This window comes from Plectropomus leopardus, chromosome 4 (genome assembly GCF_026936395.1).
Source record: "Plectropomus leopardus strain MGB_pleo_1.0 chromosome 4, ASM2693639v1, whole genome shotgun sequence".
Classification (NCBI taxonomy): Eukaryota; Metazoa; Chordata; class Actinopteri; order Perciformes; family Serranidae; genus Plectropomus; species Plectropomus leopardus.
Genome location: NC_142179.1, coordinates 20,914,320 through 20,935,972, shown reverse-complemented (window position 1 = coordinate 20,935,972; position 21,653 = coordinate 20,914,320). Strand labels below are relative to the sequence as shown.

General features: G+C 44.0%; 1 protein-coding gene across 2 annotated transcripts in view; it reads left to right on the top strand.

Annotated features, from left to right (window-relative positions):
- fam222aa (family with sequence similarity 222 member Aa) overlaps positions 1 to 18,829 on the top strand; it is a 55,979-nt gene extending 37,150 nt beyond the window's left edge. For both annotated transcript variants that reach the window (XM_042488701.2, XM_042488700.2), the window contains exon 3: positions 15,372 to 18,829. In XM_042488701.2, the coding sequence (XP_042344635.1) occupies positions 15,372 to 16,837 (1,466 nt within the window). In that variant the 3' untranslated portion in view covers positions 16,838 to 18,829. The remainder of the gene's footprint in view (positions 1 to 15,371) is intronic.
- The last annotated feature ends 2,824 nt before the right edge of the window (positions 18,830 to 21,653 follow it).

The window sequence follows — 21,653 nt, the reverse complement described above, 5'->3', positions numbered from 1 at the left end:
ACATAAGAATACATAAAGATATTTTCTGTTCTACCATCAGCCAAGCCAGGTATGCATGCATTTACCTGACACTAGTTCTGAATGAGCAGCAGATTGCCAGACAAGTTGCTTTATCAAACTTAAAAAACAGTCTTATCCCCAGCTGAATGTCTCCAATCAGCTGGTGTAAAGTCCAGAAATTCCTTGTAACAGAGACATGCACACATGTACACACATATACACGCAAGCACACCTGCAGCAGTAACCCTCTGTGACACCACCCAGGAGGCCTGAGGTGCCAATCAGCCAGGTGTAGATGAGAAGTTCCCAGAAGGCCTGATATCCCAGGTTCATGTGATGTCAGGCCAGGTTCAGCCTTCCTCCGGCTTGATAGACAGAGACAACCTGGCCATGTCACACAGCCTCGGGACATGACACAGGGGTTCACCTGGGGATTGTAGTTTTCCTAATAGCCCTGTGCCTCTGCAGGCGGAGCTGCCAGAGCCATTAGTTTGCTTTGCTTTCAGCGGCTTCTCTTCCTAAGCCACAGCACCAGTGAGAGGGAACATGCTCAGGTAATGACCTCCAGCCACCTCTCCTCCACTGTTGTCTGAGGCGGCGCGAAACATAACAGGGGAATTAGCTGGCCATATCAAATTGCTGCACGATTTTCCAACGGCTGTTATGTGGAGACGAAAAAAAAGGCGAGGGGAGCGTTTTCAGTTGAATATTTAAATGTGGCCACGAGCAGCAGCAGAAATAACAACCTTTCCCCTGATTGCCTCGGTACCCTGGAGGTGGAGGGCATAAAGTGGAACTGGGGGAAAAGGAATGGAGACGGAGTCAGAATCTGCATGCACTTGACCTTTTCCCACTGATTGAACTACCTCGTTCCTAACTCCCATTTGGAATTCCACAGAGTGCCCACAGAGACTGTCATTATTCCTCAGTCTGCAGTAGGGAAGCAGAGGTCATGAGCTATTTTTCATAGTGAAAGGTGATTGACAGCTATCCATGGCCTGCCTCCTCCTGTGTGCCTACTTATGCAATCTCATTTTGGGGATCGCTGGGTTTGCATAGCCACATGAAATATGTCTTTTACACCTTCATCACGTTGCTATATTGCAAAATCCGGAGTATTAATAGAGTTTCACTTTATTTCAGAGGGACAGCCCTGGGATATTGGTTGTACTAGTCCTACCTCATGCATACTACTGGCTCTCCTCATATGTTGGCGTCTCAGCGCTGGCACACAGAGGATCATTTCCGGCTGGTGGCATCCCACAGAGCCATGCCTTCCCTCTGCCCTCTGCCTTCTGCTGTGAACACGGGGGGCGAAGCAATCTTATTGCCTTGGGAGGTGAGCTCGAGGAAGAGGGGCTCTGCTTTAGTTTTGGTCACAGCGGGACTTGGGTTGAAAAACAGGTTCCTGGTTCCAAAGCCTCTGAGCTGGCATTTGGGCGTCCCAGGTGCAAGGCACCGACACCCTCTGTCTTCGCCTGCCAGCGAGTGGGGGTGGGTTGGGGGGATGTGAGCGAGGGTACAGAGAGTGTCCGCAGTCCCTTGCTGTCCCACAGGAAATGACACACAGCCTGTGCCATCTCAGAGTGAGCCCACCACAGACTGACCATGAGAGGCATTCAGGAGGTGTTGCACGCACCTGGCACGCTCCGAGTGTTTTTAAGTGGACTCTTCAATACAAAACTCAAAATAAAAATGTTGTTTTGGGCCAATATTTGGACACTAATGTGTGTAAGTAGGAAGAAAGGTTTTATTACCTTTTTATTCCAGCCTTTACTCTATTTCTGTCTAGTCACTCCATCCAAATCATGAAGAGATTACTGCACATTTCAAAGTAGGAATCAAAAATCTGCTGAACAAATATTGTATAATATTATTGTGTTGTTTTTTAAGTACACAAAACAAAGTCTTAAAGGATCAGTGTGAAGGATTTATTAGCATCTAGCAGTGAAGACTGCAGATTCCAACTCGCTGAAACTTCTCTGGTGTGCCAAGTGTGAACTCCCGGTTAGGATTCCTTTCAGCGTTCAGTGTTCAGGAGGTTTTGACTGGGACTGCAGAGGTCTCATCATCTCCAAAACAAACAGACTCTGATTTAAACACATAAAAACACTGAATAAAGTAGTTTCATGCCATATCATGTTTTTCTAATGCAGCTCAGCTTGTTGCAGAGGAGCTGCTACCACTGGTGGCCGACACATGTTTTTGCTCACCTTTTTCCTCTGATAACTTAAAATCCAGGCATTCAGGAGGATTTTACAAGGAGCTGAATTATCTGCGAAGGTCTCATCCTCTTCAAAACAAATGGATCCATTGATTTAAAAAAGTAAAAGCAAAAAAAAAAGCAGTTTCCTGTTAAAAATCAGTGTTTTTCCAATAATGCTTGTCTTATTGCAAAGAAACTGCTAACTATGGTAGCGGACACGAAAAGAAGAAAACATGATTACAGGATTACACCCTTGCACACAGTTTATTGTTACATAAATTGCATATAACACAGTTGTATGTGTTAATTTTCAATTTAGTAAATTGGCCCACACGTTGTAACCTCAGGGCCATGATTAAAATGCACAGAAGCTGAATATTGATCAGTAGGTTTGGTACTACGGGTCTCCGGTAAAGAGGGCCATTACAATAGGAAAATGACTAAGACTTAAAAATTACTGAGCCGACAGCATTGGGCTTTGGTGTTTTGGTCATGAACTTGCACCAAATTTGAAAACCATCCCTGGCTGTGGTTTTTCAGTCCACTCTAATACTGAAGAGGGTTTGGCAGAGAAAGCATGAGAGTGCAAACTGACCACAGCGCAATGTTGAAATCATCACTCCTGTGGGACATTTTACTACGCTTTCCGTGGTTTGCCTGTTGATGGGATCGTTCTCATGAACGCCAACTTGACATGCATTGGTTGCATCGTCATTTTTTTGGTTTGACAAATGCTGAATAACATTTGCTTGGTTATATTTTCAGCAGTAGGGCGTGTTTTTTCTTTGCTACTGACCTCTGGCTACCAGTTCTAACTCTGAACCATTTTTACTGGAGCTCCAGGCCTTTAAACAGATTTTCCAACAACCATGTTTCACTAACCCCAACTCTGGAGGAAGCTAGGCCTGTATCTGTCAGCTCCATCATGGAGCAGCAAGTGTCTACTTTGTAATGTTGTTTTTAGCTTTCTGATGTTGCTAGGCGCTGAAAATGTTATCGACCTACAAGGTAACATGAAAGCAAATGATGAAGGGATGAGAGCTCTGTTTTTATATTTTACCACAGTCCAGTAGATGAATAAAATGAAAGTATTAATTAAGAAACATTACAGATTTCAGCTCTAAGCAATACTTAAAATAAAACACATTGCTTCCACATTAAATCCCTGCCTCCATAACTGCATTGACTTGAAAGTCTTTTTTCATCTTATTGAAAAAGCACCCTCTCCTCTCCTCTCCTCTCCTCTCCTCTCCTCTCCTCTCCTCTCCTCTCCTCTCCTCTCGTTGGCATGTGTACTGCAGCCGAGTGCCTTGTTGTCTGTGCAGTGTTAAATATTAATTGGGAATCAGTGGAGGACTTGTCTCCTAAATGATAGAACAGAAGGGCCCAGGCTTGCCTCAGGCAGCCTGCAGGCGCCTTTCTTCTTCCATTTACCTGCAGGCCTGCGCACCAGCACTTCCTCCAGTCTGACAGGCCTGCCCAGGCGCCTCCAGCCTCTCCTCATCTCTCCCTCTTACTCCCACTCTCTCCCTTTTTTCTTCCTTCTCTGCTCTCTGCACCGGTTCCTTTTCTTATCTCTGTATGCGCTTACAATCTCTACCTCTGGGGTCCCTTACTCCATACCTGTGTGTGTGTGTGTGTTTGTGTTGTTGCTGTGTCCATTTGAGTTTGTGCATGACTGTGAATGCTGCTTGCTCTTGGCTGTACATGCAGCCCTTTGAGAAAATGGTGTCACAGCGTGGTATATTCTCCTAAAGACAGGACAGGGAGAGCCTGACATAAATCTTTCAGGTCAGGATTTTAGCTTGTTGTGTTTTTTTTCTGGGCTCTGTGTCCCCCGCTGCTCTCTGCCTCATCACTGAATGGTTTAATCTCTGTTTCTTCTACCTGATGTTTCCCCCATAACTAGCCTCGCAGTTTGTGTTTCTTTCTTCTGTGAGCCGGCCTTTGTTCCTCTCTATCAGCCTTGTCATCTTGAGAGGTGTACCGAGACTAAACAACCGTCTGCTTCTTGGAGCACTGGCTAGCTCTAACTTGTGGATGACCCTCGTGGACTGAGTTAATTAAGCTGCAGAGATTTGCTTTGGAAATCAAAACCAGTTTAACCTGTTGTTGTATGTTGACACTGTAGCGGAGCACAGCTTTCCACAAGGTTCAGTGAGGGTACACTGTGAAGTGGCACGGCTGAATGTAAAATGGAAAAACGTAGAGAAGGAGGAGAGGGCAAGAGAGAGGCAGGGATGTAACTGGAGGAGAGTAGGGGGGTGGGGTTGACTTTGATGCCATAGGAATGAGTTCACAGGCCCATGAGCACAGGCCTAATCGCACATGACAATATCGGCTGGTGTGCCAGTCGCAACGCATAACCACCCCGCTGCTTGTGCTGACTCGGGGTATTTGCTGATAAAGCTCTGCTTTCTAGACCATGCTGTATGCACAATGAGGGTGGCCCAGGCAGGCCTGAGGGCTGGCTCATCACAGGCAGCCCACAAACTGGGGGCTAGCCCCCCTCCCTATACAGAACCATGCACTCTGCTAAACCCTTTGGCCAGACTTGATTATTAAACAGAGAACAGTTTTGTGATGAATATAGTTATTTTTTCCATTTATAATCTATTATGTTGCCCATCCAGACCCATGAATTATTGCGAATGGAAAGAGCCTGGCGAAAGTCGTGCCTGAAATGAGGTCGTGGCTGCGAGGGGTTCTGTTCACAGTGTGAAATATTCAGGGTTGATATTTTTCTATTGAAATGCCTCTTTTTTTTGGCTGTCATGGGAACAAACATTCTTTTTGTTTGGCCATTTTGTTTATGGAGTGCAGTGTGTGGTGTGAGGTAAACATGTTGCCCCAGTTTCTGTGTTTGTTTGGTGCACGGGTGTCACACAAAAGGCCTGACATGGCTGCTGCTGGCCTGCATTCCTTTGTGGCGGCTCAAAGAGGACATAAACTACCCACTGGTGTTGTTTTTGCTGGGCAGTCAGCTCGATCATCAGTAATTAACACGTGCAGTGATCTGCTTTGAATTCAAGGGGGGTCCTCTTTTACGCATGCAGTTTCTTCTTGCGTTAACATAAAAGGCCAAAACTGTGAGATCTAAATATATTTTTGTCTTTTCAAATCTTCACAAAGGTTAGTGCTGATAATGTTTTTAATTCCCAAGAGGGGCAGTAGGTCTCCTCTGGTGATGCCAGTGGTGTTAATGGGGCAGGAATGCAGGACGAGTGCTTTCCCACGCTGTTAGTTTTCTTCTGCCGGGTGCGTTTGAGACAAGGCTCTGGGCCGGCTAGGCTCCGCTAATGCAGCCAGAGTGCAGACAAATGGAAAGTGACACTTGTGTGTGTAGAATGGTATTTGTGGTGACGCTTTGACTACAGATAATAAAGTGTTCGCCCTGAGGTGATTTCGCCCGGCAAGCACCCCAGATGAAACTCACTTACTCAGAGAGGGAGACTGAAGAGACAGAGAGGGGGATGAAGAGACAGAGAGCGGGGAGATGAAGCACGAAAAGAGACAGAGAAAATATAAAGACGGGGTAAAGACGATGAAGAAGAGAGACATATATATAGAGGGAAATTCAACCTGCTTTTAATCGTGTGTCACATTTATTCATCTGCTTTTTAGATTTAAGAACATATATGGAGCTTCTTTAGATTAATGGATTTGGACGATTAATGGTTGTCGATGTTGTCGCTAGTAAAGAGAAAGGATGTCAGGTTCAACTGGAGGGTAAAATGTTTGGATCAGCTGTTGTTAGCGGGATCTGCAAGTGTGTGTTTCTCTCTGTGCTTTTCTGTCTGCCAGGCCATGTGTACAGAAGAGTCCTTCAGGATCAATCAATTCTCAGTAATTTCCCCTACAGCTCATAAAAGCCAGGTCTGTCTGGAAGGAGCATGAGGTTGCCACATCAAACCAGCTAATTAATTTTCATGGCTGATTCAGGAACATCTGGCTTTAGAGATAAATTCTAACGAGAAAATGTAAACATGACAGTGTCCGGGTAGTATAATATTTCACGTTTCTTGGGAGGAAACCTTTATAATAGAAATCTAATTAGCTGTTTTGATCGGACACACTGTCTATCACGTTATGTGAAATGGTAAAATAGTTATAGTATTGATAGACAAACACGTTGTGCATAAAGTGGAAACGGATCTTGTTTATCCTCGTCTCCTTCCTAGTGTTATCTGTACCTGTGGACCTTATCTCTGTCTGAGTGTATTAACGCACACGTGGACTGCCTCACTGCAGGCTCACTAAATGACCTCATGCTGCAGTCTGTGGGAGGAGGATGCCCAAATTAGGCTCTCAATTTGGTATTTCTTCCATCTGCTTGTGCGGGAAATAGATAGATTAAATCTTAGATGAGATTGGTTTTAATGAAATGAAAGATTAGATTTGGGAGTTTTGTCCAAGTTTTTTTTTCTTTTTTTTTTTTTTAAATCTCTTTTAATGATTAAATCCATTTTTGACATTGTGCCATGTCTGCGTGCCTGTGAAGGATCAGTGTGCAGATTGCTTTAACATTCTCATTATCCTCTTTGCTATTTGTGAAACATGTTGGCAGGTTAAAAGCCCAATATGTGATTGCAGCATGGCACCCCCTGTTGAAAAATGTTGTCCAACTCCTGATTTTATTAACATAGTGATGTATTCGATTAAATTGTTTTCCTATTATTTAGTGTCTGACAATTGATTTAAACATAACACTGTAATGACTGTTGAAATATAAGGATTTGTTTACTTTGCAAAATACAGATTTTAGATTAAAGAAGTTAAAAATTGCAATCAATAAGTTTCTCACAAATAAATGTGAAGAATTTAAAGGGGAGACAGAGAGGAGGTTTGTCAAGACTGCATTTTCGTTTCCACTGTCTTACAATATGCATGTTTGATGATTATGATGACACAAGCAGCGTTGAATTCAGACAGCTCTATCCTCTGAGAAATCATTGCAGTTTGATTTTTATCTTTGCAATTATAGATAGCAAAGGCCTGACAAATAATTGCCTTGATTTTTTTTTCTCGCTGTGTTGTTGCACAGAAAATCAACCTTGAGATGAACAGAGGGAGATGAGTGTTCCTAAAAATGGCTTTTCTGATATCAAGCAAGCAGCAGGGTTCCCTTTTCCCTCACGTGCACTTGAATTGATTAGTACTCCGGCTGAGGGCATATTCAACATGTCTGCCCCCTGCAAGGCTGCTGTACCCTGTTGATCACTGGCTCATACATGTGCTTCCTCTGCTCCCTCTCTCCTCAGGAAGCTCCTGTGGGGCACTGAGTCTTTGATTGACTGGCGGCCGAGTCCACAGGACGCCTCTATTATTATCATCTCTACCTCGGCAGAGAGGTGGGGGGCTATGTCCAGGGGGTCTGGCCGACAGCCCCTGCTTTGTGTGCCCGATAGTCAATTAGAGGCAGCGCACTGCCGGAGACGAGTGGGATGCAGGGTTAATTGCAGAGGACCAAACAGCTGGCTCTATCAGGGCCCATTGTGTTTGCAGCAGTTGTCACGGCAATTGAGGCCTGGCTGTAATCGCTGACTAATCAGCCCTGTGCCAGATGACACCTCCATTAGCACAAGGCAGGTATTGTTCAGGACGCGAAGCTGCCTCTGGCTTCCCCCCGCCTGCCCGTCTTTTTACAACAAGCTAACGGAGGTGGGGAGAGGATGTCATAGACCCTGATCCTATCTGCTAAGAGCTAAACAATAGCCACAGGTCAAGGGTTCCTCCGTGGAACAATGCTGTTGAAGCTGTCCTTTCTAGGCTGCAACACATTTGACAGAGTAGACATATTTTCAAGATGAGGGACTGAAGACTGTTTAAGCCATGAATTATTAATTTGAATAACTTCATTACAATTGGGTTAAGGGCAAACTGTCCATTAGTGGTGGAATGTGGTGAAAGACTTATGAATAAAAAGGGGCATCCTGCTGGCCCAGTGGTCTAAAACACCAACCCTGTCTGCTAGAAATTACCTTGGTATATTACTAAATTGTTTTGACTGAGTTGTGGTGACAATGTAATGGCTGCCAACATTTCTTTGAGTTAATGAAACACCATTAGGTATGTAGCCAACTCAGAATGTGGTTGAATCAGATTTGGTTTTTCAAAAAGAATATTCAACTATTTGTTCCTTTTGTTATCCTATTTATGGCTTGAGAGTTTGAAAAGGGTTTGGTAGGACATTCAGGGTGACAATTAATGTAGTATAAACAAGCCAAGTTAGCCCTCCATGTGAATCCCTGCTAACTACTCTAACGACAGATAAAAATGTGCAGCAACACTAGATATCAAACAAAAGCCAGAGACTGTATTGAATTAAGTTGCTGTGAGCTATAAATTCATCACTTATAAAGAGAAGGTTAAAGATAACATTATGTCAGAGCCTGACCAGGCAAAGCCTTTCTTTCTGTGAGCAGCTGCCTCCATGTCAGTTAGACTAATCCTAGGTCAGTGTCTGCATCTTCCTGTACCGGAGAGCAGCATGACCGAAAGGAGCGCCTACTCTGCAGCTACATCTGGGGCTCAAAACATCCCCAGAAATACACTGACTGGCAAAAAAAAACAACAAATAAACAAACAAACAAAAAAAAAAACTATAATAATGCGGCTTCTTGATTTGAAGAATCTCAAGCATCTGTGGGATCTCCAACTGATGTTTGGTTTTCTTTCACTTTCAGGGGGCATCCCTAAACACTACACATATTATCCGTGCAGAAATCACATAGTAGCTAATATGCAATGTGCTTGACTGTGACATCAGAATCCTGGGTTCATGTCCAGACTCCTTTCAATGGATATGTGGATGGATATATAGGCAGCAAAATATTTTTTTTGTTATGGAGAAATTCTGATTTTAAATGTAATTAAAAAGGTAATAATATAAAATTAAAGCTGTAAGCAGCAATGAAAGGGCTCCACACCCCTACGCATGTTGGGGTACTTGTGAAATTCAGCTAAAGCGGTCATTCATTTCTGTGAAAGTCGGATACTGCATGCAGAGAGTTTGGACCCTGGAGTGAGATATTTCACATGATGTAGTAATTCCAATGCCTACTAGATGGCACTGGAGGGCACATAAATTCCACGTCATCTTGGTGTACATCATTTGTACATCAAACCATGCAAATTTCATGTAAATTAAAACATAACTGTCTTGCAAGGCTTACTCCCTTTTGCCAGTAGGTGGCGCTATTACGACTAGTGAATATTGTCATACAGATGTGTTCAGGACAGGACCTTTATCAAACTTACGAAGTTTCAGGCAGATTGAACAATGTACACCAAAGTTACAACAATTTCCTGTTTAATGGCGAAACATCAAAATTCTACGCTGCGCCACGGGAAAACTGTAAAAGTTTTACACAGACCTTTGGTAACTTTTCATCACCAAGGGGTTAAGATTGGACACACTAAATTTAAAGTCGACTGAATTAATCCTGTAGGACAAGTTTGCAAAAGTATATTAAAATCGCCAAAAATTAGCAGAAAATTCTAAATGGCCGACTTCCTGTTGGGTTTGGGGGTTGGGTCCAAGAGGCTTTTTGTGCATCTGGTCATGATACATAAGTGCACCGAATTTCGTAATTGTAGGTGAAACTGGCCATTGGGCTACACGTTAGGGGACGCTGTGGAGTCATTTTGCCACGCCTGTTTCCGAAACCACCTAAATACATTTTTTTTAGCCAGGCCGGACGTGCGTACCAAGTTTCATGAGTTTTTGAGCATGTTTAGATCTCCAAAAATGCACCACTAGGTGCTTGGGCCCTAATAATAATTCCTTGCATACCAAAAGGGTCCTCGCACTGTTAGGTGCTCAGTTCCCTAATAATGCTGAAGTAACTACGATGGGATAGTGTACTGCGAGATTGTCTATTTTGTTGAAAAACAACTGAAATACGTTGTCAGTGATACGTTGCTGATACCTTCAGTATCAACATTTTTGCAACTTGCCAGGTACATTAATTAGTTAATTAATTTCCTCATTGTGTTAGTGGAAAACGTAATTTGCTGGGCATGTCCTCAAAAGGATTTGCTGTTTTAAATTAATTGCATTTAAACTGAATTTCTAGAAGAAAGAGCATAAAACACATACCACATAATTAAAGAATCCCTAATTTGAATCCTGTGAGGATCCTTTGTTGCATGAAATTTGTCCCTCTCCACCACCCAAAAAAATACAGTTAAAACAAAGAGACTCAGCGCGCCTAGCTGCATGTAGGTTAAAAAAGACACAGGATCTGTACAGCAGTTAATGTCCCCTCTTGGCTCACACACATATAACAGGCACTGTCCCTCTCGGAGGGGAAATGGCTCCCAGTGAACATGGTTGTTGTTGGACTGAAGCTGACCCCATGTTTTCTTTCATCTCCGCTCCTGTTGTTTGCCCTAACCTCATCACAGCGGGCTCTGTTTGTTTGGCCAAAGTTAATGTGTACTATGCACTCGTTCTTCTGTGAAAACTTAATTGCAGTTCAACCAAACGGTCCTCTCCCTTCATTTAAACAAGCACTTTTTCCCCACAGCTCACCAATGTACATGGTCAGAGGGGATCAAAGCATGCAGTAAGTAGGGATACGGGCTCGCAGGAGTGAGTGAGGAAACGGCGAGGGCTTTTTGATGTGTTGGAGCGTTTTCTCCACTAATAAGAAGAAACTTCTCCAACCTGCTCATAATTTTAGAACACTTGGAACACTAATAAATGGGAGCAAGGGCATTTCAGGCAGTTCTCTCCGACTTTTCCCTCTGCTTATTCATTTAAACCTCTAATTAAAATGCAAAGCATTCTCATGGTCCTCTGGATTTGGTGCTGCACTCTCACACAGCCTCTGACTCCCTATCTCCTCTCCCTTTTTCTCCACTCCCCTGCTGCCCCCACCACCTCCACCCCCCCTCTCTTTCCACCTCACCTAACTCCCTGCTCTCATATTCTCTCTGTCTGCCTTTGCTTCTTGTGATCAACACAATTTGACCTCTCACTTGGAAGAAGTGCACAGAATTTAATGGATTTTTTACAGTCTAATCTAACCAGTTCCCTCTTTATTGCTGTTTTGTACCCAATGGACCTCATCTTTACCAGCCCTCCACCACCTCCTCCACCCTCACACCAAGAAAATTAGTTCATCAGAATTCAAAATGTACTGCTGGCTAATTAAAGGAGTGTTAATTGAGTGTTCAGAATTGGGTACCCCTTTCACCAAACACACACACACACACATACAGACACACGTGCGTGCATACACACAAGCACACATGCAATCACAGTGACAGCGCTGGGTACACCAAGGACGTTGCGCTTGGGGAGTTTCATGCCAATCAAAAATGGAGAGAAAGGAGAGTACCCATCCTCCAAGTGAAATGGGATTTCTAGATCATATCATGGCCTACTGCAGCTCAGTCCGGCTCTGTGCTGCCATGTTATCCTATCCCAGCCTTGCTATCTCTGTCTGACCGCTGGAGAGTGTAACACTGCACAGATAGCCTCTCTCACTACGTGCATCGTGCTAATGAGGGGTGGCATTTAGAGATGTGCTGCTCTGACACATGGGCATTGTGTGCCAGGCACTGGGTGATTAAGGACGAAGGTCAGCCCATTAATTGCCTCCCTGCCATCTCCGCTCCCTGGCGCGTGATCTCTCAGAACTAATGCATGTGTTTGCCTGAGCTTTTATCTCATCTCCAATGTAGTTCAATCATATGCTTGGTTTGTTTACATTCCTTTCATGAAACTTTTTTTCTTGCTTATTGTTAAAGCAGTGCTGGCCCAGGTTTCCCCTGTTCATTTACTATAAGCTGTTTCATGTGCTTGTGAGTGCACATAGTCTCCTGCTCACAGGAAGGGAAAACCATATTCTTCCATCCCCAGGGAAATAATTAATCCTTACAAGGCTGTCGCATGTCGAAATGAAGCGAGTGTGAAGCATTTAGCCCAGGAGGCATTGCAGGCTGTCGCCCGCACAGGCACCTGTTGTTGTCCCTGCCCTACATTTCATGTGAGAGCGCTGAGCAGAGGATAACAACATGCTCCACTGATGGCAAATAAGACACACAACTGCAGATGTGCATGTGCATGTTTTTGCCATTTTTTTCTGTTTTCATGCATTGTGTTTCAACGCACGACCACACTGGAGAGTGTGCACAGGTGCAGGAAACCCCCTACCTTATGAGGAGGTGAGGGCTCACACAAAGGAGGCAGTGCTGGCTGCCTCAGAGGTTGTTTATCAGCCAGCACCATCTGTATGCTACTGCTCATAGCTATGATCTATTGCAGCCTAAACCAATACGTCACAGAGTGCCAGCCTAAAAAGAGTCTCTCCTTTAACCTCCATGTCCTCACTTATAGACTTACTGCTCTGGAGGAGAGAGATGTGGAGACCCTGCACACATCAGACACACACACAGTGTATAACAGTGTATGTATGAGAGTGAAATTACACCCCGGTTTGTGGCCATACTTACTGTAATCAACTTTGCTATAAAATTTATACCATGGAACTTTTTATTGAGGAAGCTGGAATCAGAAGCATCCAGATGCTCATTTGCCTCCTCCTCCTCTTCTTCCTTTATGCCTGTGGGTTCTAATAACCGGAAGCCTTTGTGGAGCTGAGATGGGTTTTGTAGGCCTGAAAGGCCTCTAATCCCTGTGGCCTGTGAAGTGTGAAACCCTTTGATGCCAGGTTGGTGTGCCAAAGGCTCTGCCTATTGACAAACAAGGGCCAAGCTGGGAAAAGACGGAGGGAGAGGGCTTTCTCGTCTCTCTCAGAAGAAATGCAGGCTCAGGCATGGAAAATATGGACTCAGTCAGTGAGAAGGAATAGAATTAGCCACCCTTTAATGAATTTCCTGGCTGTTTTTATAGTTTTTTTCCTCATGTGGCAGTAATTAGGTGGAATGATGGGCATATTGCAGCTGGGGGCTTGTAGGGGCGGCAGGCCACAGGCCCTTGATATGCCTGAAAGCCAAGTATCTTTCCTCATTTAGACCATGTGATGATCAAAGATGTGTTTTTTTTTTGCCCTCATGTAAAGAAGATCAGAAAAAAATGCTGCTATTCCATTTGCATGTGGACCAGCAATGTGCTTTGAAATGAGCATGTTTTTATCTTCTGAGCAAATGAAATAAGTCTTCTGTCAGTTTTCCACTGCAAGTCACAACATCAAAGCAAATGGCAGTGCCGTCACCAGGGAAGCAGAGCTTTGCCTCAGTAAGGTTGGTTAGATCTCAGATAGGCTGGACTGGCACACACAGCCTTTGCCCATTAGGATGGCACCAGGTCGGCTCACTCTGATTAAAATGAAGTCATTAAGTCCAAGCTATTTTTTTCAAATTTAAATTCTAATTCATAGTACAGTGTTTCTGATTTAGAAAGCATCCTGTCTGCAGGATGAACTGACTGGAATAGGTCTTACACTTAATTTGGCTTGGGATATTCACAGTCTCTCCCCTCTGCTGCTAAATTCCCAATTTATTTCTTTTATGATATGGATCTTGTAGATTTAATCATTTTCACAGTTGGAGACCCATAGGGTTGTTGAAATGAACTCCCCATGCTATCTGTAATGGGAGCAAAGAAATGAGAATTGTGACTACTTGGCTGTGGAGTCTCTTTAAAATGATTTTGCAATCCGAGAGGAAATGGAGTGAGTCCTAGTCACAGCCTGCACCCTGCAAACTCCTTAGGTCGCCAGGACATTTGCTGACGGCACAGTTATGGCAGTTAATTTTTGTGCGTTTTGTTAGCTTTTGCATAAAAATGTCATTTTTGAAGGGGTTGCAAGTCATTTGTGGCAGCTGATATATTGCTTGTAAATTGAGTTCTTTTCCCAACCCCCCACCCTTTTTGTTACACTGAGCTAAGTAGCCATGAAATTGCCTGAATAATGTCGTTTAAATCCAATCTCACCGCGGCCTCTCACCTCCATGCCCAGCCCCCAAACAATGACACATGGTGGGGTTTTTAGAAATTGCCATTTTCCTGTTTGCCACCTCAATTCACAATGGCCAAGCCCTGGCTCATTGAGCGTGGGCTATTGCTAGTCTCACTTGCCACGTTCACTGCTGAATTGAATTTTGGTTTTGGATTGGTTTCATATGGCAAACAGTACACAGCATTTACATGTGCAATCATAACAGCATCTTCGTACCTGTCTTTTGTCTCTCCTGTCATCATTTATGCAGCACATCTAAAAAAAATGTAATAAAATGTAACAATTTATGTGAACACTGAAGCATTTTTTTTGCTACTCTGTGTTCATCATTGAAATAATAATCTGAATCTCAATAATGATGTGTTTCAGTCTTTTTAATGTGTGCTCATCTTCAAACCAATTCTCTGTCTTATCCTTGACCAAGTTTCAAAACAGCAGCACTGTCGTGTTTTTGACTTGACTCCTGTCTGATGTAGTTCACCTTAACCAGGCTAGTAATTCCCCATAGATGTTTAATTGTTTTTTTTTTTGGTGAGGGCCTCTCCACACACTCCTGGATTGAATAAATGTGGAAATTCTGTGGCCAAGGGTAAGACCCAATAAGTGATACCACTTATAAATCTCAAATGTGCCACTGCAATTAAACAAGCTTTTATCCCCTCCCCTTCCTCCCTGCTTGCCTGGTATCCAAGGCTAACCCAATTCAGTGCTAAAGAGAGTCCGAATTAATTTCACAATGCACTGATTTAACAGCGCCTAAGGTACCAGGCTTTGACAGAATGAGTTTTTAAAAGGATCCATTTGCCTAGGGATGAACTTCCACAGGAGGGTGTGAAAATGAGATGAAGAGAAAGCTCAAATGGAGGAGGGGAGTGATGGAGCACAAATGAATGTCAGTCCTGATTTACCATTTCCAACTCTGTTTGGGCTGTTCTGCAATGTGTTTGCATCTGGTTTTATTCACCTGCTTTTGTTGAACACCGACATTTTTCATTCTGCTTTGGATGTAGACACTGTAATGCTGCCAGGTTTTACTGTTGCAGCAGAGTAGTGGTTATTGCAATTGATTGATTGATTGATCTGACTTTGTGGTTGCCATTGCTGTCGGCTTCTTCGATATTTCTGGTAATTAAACCTCTGGTCTGCTGTTCTGCTCTGCAATACATGCAGCCATCTATTTTTTACCCCAATCGTTCTTTTCACTCATACTTTTCTCTCTGTTTACCTTGCAGGTGAGCTGGTGGTGCCCACACATTCCCCACGCTACCCCACTGCGGCAGAACTTGATGCCTACGCTCAGAAGACGGCCAACAGCCCTCTGTCCATCAAGATCTTTCCCACTAACATCAGGGTTCCCCAGCACAAGCACCTTAATCGGACTGTGAATGGATACGACACCACAGGGCAACGCTATAGCCCCTACCCACATCTCCACACAGGGGGCTACCAGGGCCTGCTCGCCATCGTCAAGGCCTCCTCATCGTCATCATCATCAACAGCCACCTTTGTCCCTTCAAAAGGTGTTCTCAAGAACTCAGAAGGCAGACGGACTAAGCTTTCTCCAGCCCATATAGCTGTTGCCCCGTACCCTCCTCCTAGTAGTAGCACTTTAGCCAGTGGCCACGGCCAAATGGTATACCACACTGGGCCCTCAAAGCCTCCAGAAGGCCCCGTACTGTCGGTTCCCCCAAACGTCACTGTAGCTGGCTCAGTGATACCTGTAACAGGGGGCCGAGGCCTGGCCCTGCCCGCACAGTCCAACCTCCCCTCCATCCAGAGCATCATCTATCAGATCAACCAGCATTGCCAGGCCCAGGCTCTGCAGCAGGTGTGCCAAGGGACTGCGACCGCACCGTCAAATTCCAGCCCCTCCAAGCAGGGCACGGCCGTCATGGGGGTCTCTTCTAGCTCCTCAGGGGGAGGCTACGTGGTTGGAATGGGTCCCCAGGCGAATATGGTGTACGCAGGGCCCGGGCTGCCGGCTCAAAATGCAGAAGCGATGAAGACTGGTGTGTACGCAGATGGTATGGACTACATCCTTTGGCAGAAGCAGCAACAGCAACAACAACAGCAGCAGCAGCAGCATCAACAAGCTGTGCTCCGCATGTACAGCGGAGGTAGCGGAGGAGGGGGCGCCATCAGCAAGTCCCCCGAAACTTGTGTTCCGGGGGGAGGGATTATGGCAGCGCAAGTGTCCTCCTCTTCCTCCAGACCTTACCACCTGACAGCGAGTGCCAGCGGAGGAGGCGGGATGGACAAAATCAGCTCTTCTCCTTTGAACTGTGTCGGTATGCATGGGAATTTTTCAGTGGGTCAGTATTTTGCCCCGCCGTGGAACAGTGTGCTGGTGACACCTGACAGTGACTGCTACAATCCACAGGAGCTTTTGGGCACCTCCACAGGAGGGCCGGCCACAGGGCACAGAGAGATGGGCTACCCCCACCACCATCACCACTACCACCATCATCATCACCCTGCTATAGACAGCGGGGGAGGTTTGTGCTGCAGCCTGCCCAGCAAGAGCTTGTGCAACACATCAGTGCTGAGCAGCAGCTTGCAGTCTCTGGAGTACCTGATCAACGACATCCACCCACCCTGCATCAAGGAGCAGATGCTTGGCAAAGGCTACGAGACTGTGTCTGTGCCACGTCTGTTAGACCACCAGCATGCACACATCCGCCTCCCTGTTTACAGATAGAGGAGGAAGAAGAGGAAGAGAATCAAGAGTTGTGAAATTGTGAAGAAAATCAAAGTTAAAGAACAGAGATGTTTTTTTTTTCCTGGGTACAGATTGTTGAGATTGGCACTGCTTTAACTAGTGTGGGAGCTTAGAGAAGAGCAGTTGTTGTGCTGTGTGACCGTAGGTTTGGTGGTTTCAAGGCAGGCTGTGGGAATCCCAAATATGAAAGGTGGTAGTGATTGCCAGTGGGAGAGAAAAAGGGATTTCAAGATTCTCCAGATGTTCCATTGTGTGGTTTGCCAATAGGAATTTTGGATTGATTTTTTTTTTTTTTTCAGTTTTTTGTTGTTGTTTTTACTTGCCTGAAATTTTTTGATGAGAATCATAGCTTGACATGAAGTGCATACGCCACTTGTATTCCCCCTTCCAAATACTAAGGATGAAGCTACTGTGTAGGTTGTCACTGAAATGGTCTTAAAAGGGCCGAAGTTTAGGGCTGCTTTCAAAATCCAAAACTCTGTAACACATAAACACACACATAGACAAACACACACAAATGTACTGATATGTGAGGAGACTAAAATTATGCTCGGGTGCGTATGTACGAGGATCATAAGGTTGAATTTAAAGGATAGTACAATATTAGTTATTATTGCTGTTATAATTGATACATAAATTGCACTGCTTGAATCTTGTTAACTTTGAAGTTTGGAATTGGGTAGTTTGGATATGATATATTTAAGAAACTTGAAAAACTTGAACCTATTTTTTGTTGTTTTATATATTTGTAGGTATATTATATGCATTGGCTGCTATGGGGAAAAGTGTCTCAAATGCTTTTTTTTTTAATTTTATTTTTTTTTCCACTTTTGTTTTTATGATTTAGTAATTCCTCCTCAAGCTGATGTGCAGTTTCTTATGTCCTGGTGTGAGGCATAGTCGCTGCTTTGGTTCTGTAAGAACCTGGTCGGAGAGCTCTTTTTCTTAACCAACACTGGAATCTACAATAAATCTTGAAATACTTATTTAAAAAAGAAAATGTCACAAAAAAATTATGAAAAAGAAATGTTACAATGAAGAATGTGATTGGGAGGTTATCTACATAACCTTACGTGTATGTTTATGCGTGTATGTGGCTGAGTGCATGTGCGTGTGTGCATTTTAGTTTATGTTCTTCAAAATCCTCAGACTTTTTTTTTTTTCAATTGTGTCATAAGATTTCTACCACCAAGACTGAAAAACTGATTCACCAGTCCCAGAAACATCATATCTGAGTAATGTACAGGAGATATTTTGCAAATCTTGTTCCCTTGTATCGGAGGCTTAAGATGGAGCTAGATCAAGTTCTCACATGTAACAGTGCTACATCTACTTCTGTCAGTTGTTATCATAATGACAGACAGAGGTGGCAACACATGGAAGTCCTATTTTGGTGGGTGCTATTCACCCCTGATCCTACAAACAAGTACAAAATGAAAACAATCATACCCTGTCCTCTGGCATCAGATGAAACGAGACAAGTCTCATTGCTTCCCCTTGTCCGTTTCAGCCCCTGGTTGGGACACATTTAGCCCGGGCCAGTCTTAACTTGATGATTCAGAGCAGTGAAATATTTATTATGACTGTGAGATTCCCTTGAATGTACTGCACTTAAATTACTGCAATGTTTTATTGCCTTGTGGGACTTGAGCGAAAGAGAAAAATTGGATCAGTGCAGCAGTCCTCTGGTCTTAAATTAGCATTTCTTTTGTCCGTCAAATTTCAATGGTAAATTGAATTTAGTAACTGGAGAGAGGGAGCCGGAGCTTTGTTGTGGGGAAATACTGGCATCAGTCTAGATTTATGAAGTGCAATTATTATGACTGTATTAACATTTTTTCTCTGAGCTTACACCAAAAAAAATGTAAACTACAGTTGTCAATACATTCCCAATGTACCACATCCCTAATCCCTATCCGTTTTTGTTTTGAGGTGTAAAATAAATTTCTTTAAGAATATATTCAGAAACCACATCTCGGCTTTGAAGTCTGTCATTATTTTTTTTTAACATATGTCCTCCAGAAGTCAGCGGGAAATTGGGCCCTTGTTTCAGCAGCGGCGTCATGTGCAATGATCCTTTACTGTACTGTAGCGACAAAACCTCTGCCATTGACAAAACCTACCATATTTAATTAATAATCTTTTAAATGTTTACACTTTGGCCATCCAAAGAAAAAGGATAGACAGCAGTTTAGAAACGCAGAAAAGATTTACGCATGAATATTGAAGATGAAGCAGTAAATCATTTTCTTTGATCACTTGTGCTCCATAAATAGATCTGTTTTTCCCTTAAGATAGCCCTTGCTTAATCTTAACTATGAGCCTTAAATTTTGGTGTTTGTAGACACACGCTACTGTCTTTGAAGGCTGACAAAGATTTCAGTGGAAAGAATACCAAGCCCCCTTGGCTTAAATTTGCACAGTAAGCCTCCTTAACATTCCAGCGAAAATTGTTCATGTTGTTTCAACAGCTTAATACCCCAGCCACACTGTGTGATTCCAGCATATTTTCTGTCTTGTAGAAATATTTTGACAGATTTACAGATACATCCCGTCCCTAAATCCCCTCCGTTTGGCTTCTGCATCCAAGCATTAAACCCTGTCACATGATGTTGAAGTGAAGAGGAGACACTTGAGGCAGTGGAGTTTCTGGTGTCTGGCCTTTCCCACCAGTGGAGGTCTAAGGCACCAGGCCTCTCTGCTAATGGGAATATTGGGTGACGCCTGGCTGCTGGACACTGCCAGTGGAGAGTATTCATTCACTCAAAGGGATGAAATCAAACCCTTTTCAAATAGCAAGGGGTTTCCTATTAGGTACAGCGAGGAATCTGGCTATTCTGAGCCAAGTTTGACTGAAAGGATGACACAAAAAAAGCATTTTCTTCTGTTTTTTCACAGATAAATTTAAGTTAGGTCCCATTTTGCGTTTTACAAAGTTGGTATTCAGATATTTTAACCATCTTTGCTTTGCGGCTGCACTTGCTTCTGTACAGGCTCCAAACTGTCTGTCCCCCTGGTCCTTTACACACATTAATGAGCTCCTATTGATGGGATGCATCTTAGCTCTGCAACTCTGGTCCATTCCACAATTCCCGATTTGGACAATGGACGCTTAGCCCATATTAGGATAATAGAATTAAATTTCAAATAGATTTGTGCCTGAGCTGATCCATGCACGGCTCACTCAGCTGCAGAGGCAGAGTGGCATATGGCATGTCATTATCTAAGCCCACCCTCCCCCTGTCCGGGGCCAACAGGGTTCAGCAGTGCTTAAACAAACTGAAGGTTAGGACTGGCTGGCTGGCGTTGAAGGGGAGGACAGCGGGGTTTTAAAGGGAAGGGAGGGGGGGTTGTTAAATCACAGCCTCCACAGCGTCTCAGAGGGCCTCAGCACCGCACCATGGCGCCTGGGCTCAGAGGCCTGCTTTAAAAAGCTGGGCTGTGTTTGATCGAGGGGATTTGTTTTCTGTTGGATTATACATGGTTGCTCCCTGCCTGGCTGAGGGGCCCTGTGCAATGTGACAGATCTCAGCAAAAGAAAGAAAGAGGGAGAGAGATACAGGGAGGGATTTTGGGGTCAGAGGAGCCTCGAAGCATCAGTAATCAGGATAATTGCCATGTTCCTGGTGCTGGTTTCAGCCTCCTTTCTTTGGCTCTGCGGCCTTATATTCAGATTCAAGCTCTGAGGAAATCACATTCCTCGCTGAAGGACTTATTGTGCCTCAATTTACTAAATTCTAGTAAGTGAAATCTTCATTTGTGATTAAGTTCTTCATGCTTGGGAAAATATTTTAAGCTATGTTGCCCAGGAAATGATAAATTACACCAATCACACCCCATCTCAACGCTTAAATCTATAACTTATCTCTGTGGCTACACCCTATCGACTGTTAACACATTTTCAAGGGCAATGAGACGCTCACGAGAATGGCCTGAAGGCAAAGTGGAGGGGAATTGACGTGTGCTTGTTGTAAAAATCCCTTAGTAAATCCCAATAAGTCCATGAAGACCTTTACCCAGTGCAAAGGCCTAGTCGCATATTATGCACCTTAAATACTGCTGAGAAGGAAGCAGAGTGGACTGGGCCCATTCAAAGCGGGGTCAGGTCTTTCTCTCTCAAAACAGAGGGGACGGGAGGGATAGAGAAAATAAAGGCAGCTGCTCGCTCTGTAGAGTCTTGGCGCAGCTTCTCTAACCTACAGATGACAGAGGGAGGGGGGGCGGGTAAGGGGGGTTACGTCCCTTCCACACCGCTTTGGTCAACCTCAGTCATGTCCCCTGGCTGCCCTTGGGCCCCTGGGGCTTTCATCTCAGAGTCCTTCCCCGCATCCCTCCTTAACGTCTTCCGAAGACAAAGTCATGAGGCCAGTTCTCTCCAATGGGTCTCTACCTAGCAAGAAAATACTTAAATCAATAATACAGATGGTCCTGAGGAGGCTTGTATAGTTAACCCACAAGCCTTATAGCTCTAATGCACAATATCATTAAAACATTTGTTGGGTTTTGCACATCTCTTTTGGGCTACTGAACAAAACTGGATAGGTCGTATGCAAGCACCATGCAGTTCAAATGCTTTTTAAGCATTTTTTAAATAAAACACAAGGTAAGAATCAGCACAGATCCCCAAATAAATCTTTTTTCTCCAAAGGCACAGCTCTTTTTAAAAGGCAACGCAGCAGGTCATAATTCTAGGAGCTTGTAGCTTTTCATTTCTTCAGCGTCACAACTATGTATGTTCAGCTGAAAAAGCTTATGGCCTCCAAATATTCATCTAGTTTATGTGGTGGGTATATTG